This window comes from Hermetia illucens, chromosome 2 (assembly GCF_905115235.1).
Source record: "Hermetia illucens chromosome 2, iHerIll2.2.curated.20191125, whole genome shotgun sequence".
Lineage (NCBI taxonomy): Eukaryota > Metazoa > Arthropoda > Insecta > Diptera > Stratiomyidae > Hermetia > Hermetia illucens.
In genome coordinates this window covers 7,244,931-7,254,067 of record NC_051850.1, presented here as the reverse complement: position 1 = coordinate 7,254,067, position 9,137 = coordinate 7,244,931, and the positions used below count along the sequence as shown (strand labels likewise).

At 41.8% G+C, this 9,137-nt stretch overlaps 1 protein-coding gene across 1 annotated transcript in view; it reads right to left on the bottom strand.

Moving 5' to 3' along the window:
* Positions 1-728: 728 nt before the first annotated feature.
* LOC119647555 overlaps positions 729-9,137 on the bottom strand; it is a 40,555-nt gene continuing 32,146 nt past the window's right edge. Inside the window, exons 7-8 of the mRNA XM_038048547.1 lie at positions 3,134-3,454; positions 729-3,067 (exon numbers count right to left, since the gene is read on the bottom strand). Coding sequence (XP_037904475.1) covers positions 972-3,067; positions 3,134-3,454 — 2,417 coding nt within the window. The 3' untranslated portion in view covers positions 729-971. The remainder of the gene's footprint in view (positions 3,068-3,133; positions 3,455-9,137) is intronic.

The following is a 9,137-nucleotide window of genomic DNA, read 5'->3' as shown; positions in this document are numbered from 1 at the left end:
CATAATGGACACCGATACGGCTTCTTCTCTTTAGGGTGACTTTTCTCGTGATGGGAACGTTCCGTTGGTTTTGCAAATTCCTTATGACAAAAGCGGCACTTTAGGTACGTTGGATCGTCTTGCAGAGACTTCGGAATCTCATCTCCATGGTTCACCACAACATGATCCCTTAACCAAAAGTTTGACCTGAATTTTTCAGGGCATAATTCACAACAAAAAGTCCGTTGTTTTGGATCAATGAAATCCCCATGTAAAGATTTATGCCTGTTGAAGCTGCTCTTCGAGGCCAATTTACGATTGCATGTGCCTTTCGTTATCGTCGGTTAGAAGCCCTCCCAGGTTCACGGTGTCCGGGCTGCATGGATCTATTCTCACCTACCGGCGTTAGACCAGTTGCGGCCACATTACCAGCTTCCCTTTCTTCCGTTTTTCCTGGTACAGGCGGAGGAGAAGGTTCTGACAGGGAAGCCTGTAGTCCCTTCTCCTTTACGGCTAAAGCTTCCTTCTGGCGAGCCTTCCTTCCCCGCATTTTAGAAGTGTTAGGCAACAATGTCACCGACAGGCTGGCCGTTGTCAGGATTCTAGTTACTCTTATCCAGGGAGTTGCTGTACTATACTTTTTGGCTAACAGATCGATAACTTGTTTTGAAAAATAGTTATTATGACTTGAAACATCGTTATTTTCACTTCTTAAAACGTTAATTTAATTTGTGAGTGTTAATTTCATTTGTAAGAGCGTTGATTTCACTTGTTGAAGCGTTAATTTCATTTGTAAGCGCGTTAATTTGACTTGCAAATGGTATATATAGACATAAGTTACAAATAGCGAGAAGCTGGACCTTTTATTTTAAATTTTGTTAAAGACATTATAACGTATATTATTGGCAATAAATTATATATCTAAGACTGATTCTGGAGGCGACATTAAGATTTTATCTGATACAAAAGCTTGGGGTTTTCGGGAAACACTATCATTTTGTTTCGTCTTCTTTTTTAATGTTATTACTATCCTCAACCTGGACCGATACATTTGCCGGTCGTCTATCAAAATGTAAACTTTTAAGGTGCCGTTTAAGATATGACTCTCTTCTGAATGTTTGAAAACATTCTTCACAACGAAATGGTCGATCTCCTCTATGAATCGATATATGAACTTTGCAGTCTGAACTTCTGCTGAAAGATTTCGGGCATAATGTACACTGATAAGGCTTCTTCTCTTCAGCGTGACTTTTCTCATGTTGGAAGCGTTCTGTTGGCTTTGTAAATTGCTGATGACAAAAGCGGCATTGTAGGTACGTTGGATCGTTTTGTAGAGACTTTGGAATCTCATCTCCATGATTCAGGACAATGTGAGCTCTCAACCTACAATCAGACATAAATTTTCCAGGACACAATTCACAAGCAAATGTCCGTTGATCTGGTTTAATTAAATTTCTATGTAAGAATTTATGTTTGTTGAAGCTGTTTCTTGAGGCAAATTCACGATTGCATGTGACGCAAAATTGTTTCTCTTCGTCGAAATTGGGGTTTTCGGAGAACAAAACTTTTCGGATTGGTGTCACTTTCATATTTTTGATTGGGGGTGGTTTTTTATGAACAGACTCGTGAATCTTGCGCGTTGTATTTCTGGCGAAAGATTTCGGACATAAAGGACATCGATACGGTGTTTTTTCTTTAGAATGACTCTTCTCGTGTTTGTAACGTTCACTTGGTTTTTCAAATTGCTTATGACAATAGCGACACTTTAGGTAAGTTGGATCGTCCTTAAGGAAAGCTGGAATCTCATCTCCGTGATTCGCCAGAATATGATCTCTTAATCCAGAATCTGATACGAATTTTGCAGGACATGATTCACACAAGTATGTGGGTTGTTTCGGGTTAATTAATTTTTTATGTACATATTTATGAGCGTTGAAGCTCGTCCGCAAGATAAATCCACGATTGCACGTGAAACAAAATTTTTTCTCGTCATCGAAATTGGGGTTCTCAGAAAACACCACCTTTCTTTTGATTCGCATCATTTTCTCAATTTTTGTAGTGCTCTCTCCCTGAAGAGATGCCACGTGAGCCAGATAGATTTCGTGTTTTTTATGAACAGACTCGTGACTTTTTCGTTCTGAATTTTTGATAAAAGATTTTGGGCAAAATGAACACTGATATGGCTTCTCCTCTTTACGGTGACTTCTCTCATGTTGGTAACGTTCTATTGGTGTTGTAAATTGCTTATGACAAAAGCGGCAGTTTAGGTACGTTGGATCGTTTTGAAAAGACTTCGGAACCTCATCTCCATGGTTCACCACAATATGATCTCTTAACCTGCTTTCTGACATAAATTTTCCAGGACACAATTCACAAAGAAATGTTGCCTTTTTAGGATGAATTAAGTTCATATGGGCAAGTTTATGTATGTTAAAGCAGCGCTTCGAGTCAAATCCACGATTGCAAGTGAGGCAAAAGTTTTTCTCCTCATCATAATTGGGATTTTCAGAAAACACAAGTTTGAGTCTGGGAAATTTCAAGCTGTTATGATAAGATTGTGCCTTGAACCTCGAACATAGCCTTGAACGTCGAACATGATATTTAAAATTGGTCTTAGTATGAAAGGTTTTATGACATTGTAAACAGCGAAATGGACGGTCTCCTCTATGGGAGAGCTCGTGATTTTTGCGACTGAAGCCCTTGGTAAAGGATTTCGGGCATATTGAACACCGATAAGGCGTTTTTTCGTTAGCGTGACTGTCCTCATGTTGGTAACGTTGTGTCAGATTTTCAAATTGTTTATAACAAAATCGGCACTGGAAGTCTTTCGAATCGTCTTTGATCGAGTCCCGGGCCTTTGAGTCCTTCATTGTCTGCCTTTGGTCTGACTCTATTTCATTTTGTCGATTGCTATCTTCGGATAAGGGTTTCTCGTCTGGATTAACTGCTGCTGCATTGGTCCTTTTGTTAGTCACATCGGTAACAGTTGGCATGCCAGTTTCGACTTTTATTGCTACGGAGCTATCCCATGAAGGATTACAATGCGAACCAGTCGAATTATCCAAAACACCGCTCTTCCCATCGTATACTGAATCAATGAAAGTTAGATCCATCTTGTTCGTTAATAATTCACAACTTCCAAAAATATAAGTACCTGCTTTCTGGATTTCGTAGTCTCCGATCTCAAGTTCATCCTTGACAACAGTTTCATGTGAAGCATCTTCCTGGCCACCATGATCCAAATGAATCAGTCCCTTTTTCCGAAGTTGTTCCTTATGATACCTCTTATGTCGCCTGAGGGCCTGTATTGAAGCTAATTGATGATCACATGTGACACAAAGGAGCCTTTTTTCATCATAAATAGGATCGGTCGTAATTTTCACAAATTTCCATGTATTGCTCGAAGAGTAGGGTGAAGGTTTCCCTCGATTCTTAACAACTTTCCCTCGATTCTTAACATCTAGTGTATCAACCGCTGTAAGAATAACAAAAAATAATGTTCCAGTCAGTCATTGGCAGTCCTTTCTATGAAAAATAAGGAGCCAGGACAAGACAAAATCTTGGCAGAAGTATATAAACTGGTGTTTCACCCCAGAAGGTGACAAGACAGCTCAGTTTAAGAGAAGAAAGATCCACAGGGGAAGCTATCATGGAGACATTGAGGCGGGGCACCAATTATTGATCTCGGCGAGTAGTGCTCCTCGTAATGCTTGATGTCAGAAAAACCCTCGACTCCATAAGATTACGAATATTCTAGGCATACTGGAAAGGTTTTTTCACATATCGATTTACCTCTTGCGGATATTGAGGGAAAATCTGAGCACCGCTCCTTGCCTATGAGATGCTGGAGAGCCATAGGTGGATGGAGATCACGTCGAGGGTAACACAAAGACCTATCCTAGGATTGGAACTCAGCAACTTAACTGACGATAACCTGGTAAGACCCCAGATATGCCAGAAGAGTCACGCATGGTTAATTATGTAAATGATGCTGCGACACTTGTTGCTAGACACACTATTGAATAGGCCCAAAGTAGACTTGACATATTGATGCGACGCATAAGCGGATAGATGACTGCTTATGGTTTCAACCTTTCGTTGGAAAGAACCGAAGCAGTCATCTTGACCACAAAGAAAATCCCGACCCTACGTCCCATATCAATTGACAAGTTGATTATAGAGTCATAATCAACAGTTTAAAACCTTCGGATCGGCCTTCGACGTAAAGATGAGCTTTCTCGAGTAAATCGAAGCAGCAGCGGACAAGGGGGTAGCTGAAGTTTTGTCCCTATGTCGGTTAATGGTAAATGTTGGGGTTCCTTTCTCTAGCGTCTTCTTATGAATGCAACACACTCCGTTCTAGTTTATTCTGCTGAGGTTTGAACTGATGGTCTTTGCAAAGAGGTGTATAGTAAATACATTGCGCAGATACAGGGATGGGGAACTGTGCGGGTGATCCTTGCCTGCTACGCGACCTCAGAACCGGGATTGATGGTTAATGCAGGAGTGTTCCCCGATAGACTCTTTACTTGGTGAGGAGGTAAGGAATGCAAAACCATCCACAAGTGGAGAACTCAAGGGTTACTCGTGAAGAACAGTAACATGCACTGAATAAGTTGAAATTCGCTTGGCAAAAAGGAGTCAATAGGCACACCGACAACGCAGCTCATCGGCAACTTACAATGCATGATAAAATTGATAATTTCCTTACCCCCTACCCTACCCAAAAAAGGAAAATTCCATTTTGCCACATATGGGGAAAATGATAAGTAAAACATAAGAAAATACCTAAAATATGTATATATATTACGTCCTAGATACAGATTTCCACACAAATACTTTTATATAAGAAATGCCCACACTTTCATACTTGAAGCTTCCAGACTCCGGCTTCCCCACTTATTTTCTTTGGGTAAGGTTGAGTGAATTTGTCTACGCACGGAATGTTGGACTCCTGGAACGGCAAGTCGACTACCAACTAAACCCTCCTCGTCATCAGAGAACTAGCCTGGAATCATTTGACACATTACTTCGTGCTAGCGTTCCCATCCTTCCGCCTTGGGGAACCTCCAAATCAGGGGATTTCGTTCACCAAAGAGAGGAAAGAGGAGAAAGGATATCGTGAATTCAGTCGAGCTTAGTCTTCTTCACGAGAATAAGAACCAGAATGTAAATCGTAACACAACTCGTCAGTATTTCTCTGACACTTAGTTAAGTTGCAGATGGACCACGTAAATAATTTGTTTCTTGACTAGTTTTCCCAAAAAAGTTGGCACCCACTTAGTGTGTGTTGCTATTCTTCGCGAGCTGCAAACTTAATGCGCTTGTGAATGGTTGTGCGTTCCTTAGCAAGAGGGCAATGTTCATAACTCCCGCGTTCATCATTACAGCTAGTTCTGAGACAGCGCGGTAGATAGATGCCAACCGCAAAGGTCTTCATCTCTGCGCATAACACCAACGATACACCTCTTCATCGAGAGTATCAGCCCACAACCCACACACACACATAGACCGGAAAGGACTACTTTGCATCGAATACTATTTACTATACACAATTCGGCTCATCTGTTTTTCATGGCTACGATTTTCCGGGTAATAAGTTTTTAATCGAGTCTCCACGGATCAACGCCCGATCCTAAGGAGTCTTCCTTTAGTTGGTCTTTACCCTGTCGGTGTGGTGCATACCTTCTCGCAGTCGTTTAAACGTTGTCACAAATGGTGGAGCTTATGACATTCACACAAAACCTGGGAAACGCCTGCTGAACCAACAGCTCTACTACCAAACCTCCACGTCCACGTGATGATCGCTGGCAGTTCTTTCTTAATGAAAAACTGCAGTCGGAAAAGGATAAAGGCGATTCTCCCGCACCGAAAAACGGGACAAATTATACCAACTGATTCTCTAGGTTGACTTTAACATTTAGTTCTGTTTAGTAGAATTGGTTTTGCATTGGAAACGCGTATGTATGTTCAATTCCTCGGGCTAAACGGGTTCGGACAGACAGGGTAAAATTGCTGGATGGCAACGATCCTTGTTATTTCCAAAACAAGTCGATTCACACCTCCCAATTGGTAACCTCGGATAACTACTAGGCAACCTGGTGGTGAATTAACATGAGCGGCGACGACCTGGCATGGCATTGAGTTATGATTTAGCAAACGATTCGGAATAGGTTGCACATGAGCTGACAGCTGTGGCATTCTGTTACCGTAGTACACGAGAGTGACATCTCGTGGAAATGGCTTTCAGGTTATTATTACAGCTGCCTCCGTCTTGATAATAACATGGGCAAGGCTGCAAGTACCTTCAAAGCTATGACACCATTAAGTTGGCAATGCAGGCTCAGTTGAGATGAACTCCTGACTAGCGCCTGATCCCGCCTCTGAACACAAACTCTAACAAGGATATGTGTCAACCTACGCGTGACCTCCCTATTTAGATATAGATATAATCACGGGGATTATTTAAGGCGACTACACTTTCTAGCGGAGACAGCGTCTTGCAGTTGGGACGCGAATTAAAATGACAACACCAGTAACAGTAACAACAAACATGACGACACAGCCGGCTATAGCCGAAATGTTCAGAAGGAGCAAAAATATACCACGCTTACCGCTTTTGGTAGCTAAAATAAGAGACGCCACTATAAATTCCTTTGCAAGAAGCGCCAAGTTACGACACTCACCAAAAGTAGAAAGTAGAAAGGCCCACTCTCCCAATGGAGAAGACAACTGTAAATAAAAAAGGGAGTGACACCGTAGAGACTAAGAGTCCTGGCGACCAAAAAGGAAAGGGGCCATCGAATTTGATTTCGAAAAGGGACCACGAGAAAAGATGAAAAACTCTGAGCTACGAGACACCCCTTTGTCGGGAAAAAGAAGTGACGAACTCTCTAATTAGGTGGAAATGCAAGTCATCTCACCGAAGAGGATCGACCTTATTCGAAAGATAAGAGTAGAGGAAGAAAAATTACTCCAGAAGTGCGGGGTGGTTATGCAAAATGAAACATCTTCATGGATGTCAAAAAGGGCATAATGGAGATGGAAGAAATGTTGGACCTTATTGCACCCCAGCGAAAATCCTGGAAGACAGCCGAAGAGAATGATTCAGTGTGAACTAAGCCGATAAAACTCGCATATGAACGCTTTATTCCAAAGTTTTAATGTTCAAAACTGTTTTACCGAAAACTCAGGGTTTCAAAGTCGGTATCCCTTATAACTCCAAAATTTAAAATCCTAAACACTATTTCTGTACATAATTTACGAGATAGCGCTGGAGATATTTTTTTTTCAAATTTGTTACTATTTTTTATTTTACGATGATAAATTTTTTTATTTTAAAGTATTCCTAAAAACTGAAATTTGGAAAAACCTTCCCAACGTTATCTGTGGAAAGCGATCATCTAATCGAAGAACTTTGATTTTTTGATTTCAGATGATCTAGCACCGAGTTATGAGAGGCACGGCAAATTTACTTTTTTCGGAGGCGTTTCCGAGTAATTACTGTCGTTGTCTTATTTTACTAATATTTCTTCATGAACATTTTATACAATATTCTTCGAAGTTCATACTTTAATGTGCCATTGGTTTTAATGAATAAATTAGACTAAATTCAACATTTTTGGTTCCGGTGGCCCACAATTCGTGTGGAAAACAGTCTACACTGCCTTAGAAGATTGTTATACTGAGCCAATATTTAAACACGACGTTAGCAGCATCATGGAGTGAGGTGTTATGACATCTAGAAGACCAGGGTCATTGTATATTATCTAAGACAACCTCACTAAAGTAAGCCTTGATATGCTAAGGCAGCACATAGCAGTTACGATTGCTATATTGGGCTTGTCATCTGATGTTAATGCTAATTCATAAGAATGGTCCAAACACACAACTACCATCGTTCGGGGATGGATCATCTAATGGCAGAACACTTGTGGGCACACTTCGGAAAGGAGCTACTCAAAAGGAGATAAGAAGCAAAGACGGAATGAAGGATCCCATAAGGGATATCAATGAAAAGAAGACTTCTCGCAATTTTGAAATCTAGTGGTCAATTTTTTGTGGCTGTGCAAAACGCTCATTTTTTACTTTTACCACTATCTGCAGCATCTGCCCCACTTTTTAATTATTTGACTGTATATATTTTGATATGGTCCCTATATATGCTACTACGGAAAAATAATTACGACCGAATATTACTGTGGCTGACTGTAGCTGCCACCGGTTCTAGATTAAGGGGGTCATCCCGTGAGAAGGGCATTTTCTCTTGATTTTTTTTTAGAAATTTTTTGTGAAGAACTGGCGTTTGTGTATACCACTTCGAAGGCAATATATTGATGGTCGCTTGCCAAGAAGTCTTCCAGTATTCGCCACTCGTCCACCAGCGACACCAGTGATTCCGACGCGAAGGTTACGTCTGGAATGCTTCCCTCGCAGCCCGGACGCCATAACGTGGGGGTGGATCCGGTGTTTAGAACTACCAGTCCTGTTCTCACCGCCATTTAGAGAATTCACTTCTCTCTGGCGTCTGTGTGAGGCCCCATTCAAGTGTCCCAGCATTGAAGTTACCCCCGACCAGGATCCGCCCATCTGTGTCTAAGATAGTGTTCTCCAAAGCATCAAGCCTGCGATGAAAGTCCGGGATCGTATCATTTGGTGTAAGATAGACACTAAAAAATTATCCCTCAACACCGAATCCAGACAAACCCGCCCCCTCGGTCTTGGGTAAGAACGAAGGCTGCCGTCCCGAATCCAGATGGCAGCGGTACCTTATGTGTCAGGGTGCCATGAAACTGGGTCCTTGTTTTGGTACTGCTCACTGATGAGTAATAAATCAGCTTTGGCCTCCGCAGCGAATTGCGCTAGCAACTCGTGAGTGGTTGCACTCCGGTCCATATTGATTTGTAGGATGCGAATCATGTTGACCGCCTCCTAGATCTTTCCAACTCTGCTCTGAAGACTGGACACCGCCTCAAGCCCGCAGTGTGCGCAACGTTCTCATCAGTCGCGCCACGGTTTCTGCATAGGACGCAATTTTCCTCTTCATTGTAAGTGTTTGCTTTATGGCCTGCCTGACCGCATTCACAGCACGTTTCCCTTCTGTCAGGTCCCCGATAGGTTGCCCATGTGTGCCCATAATCCAAATATCTGTAACATTT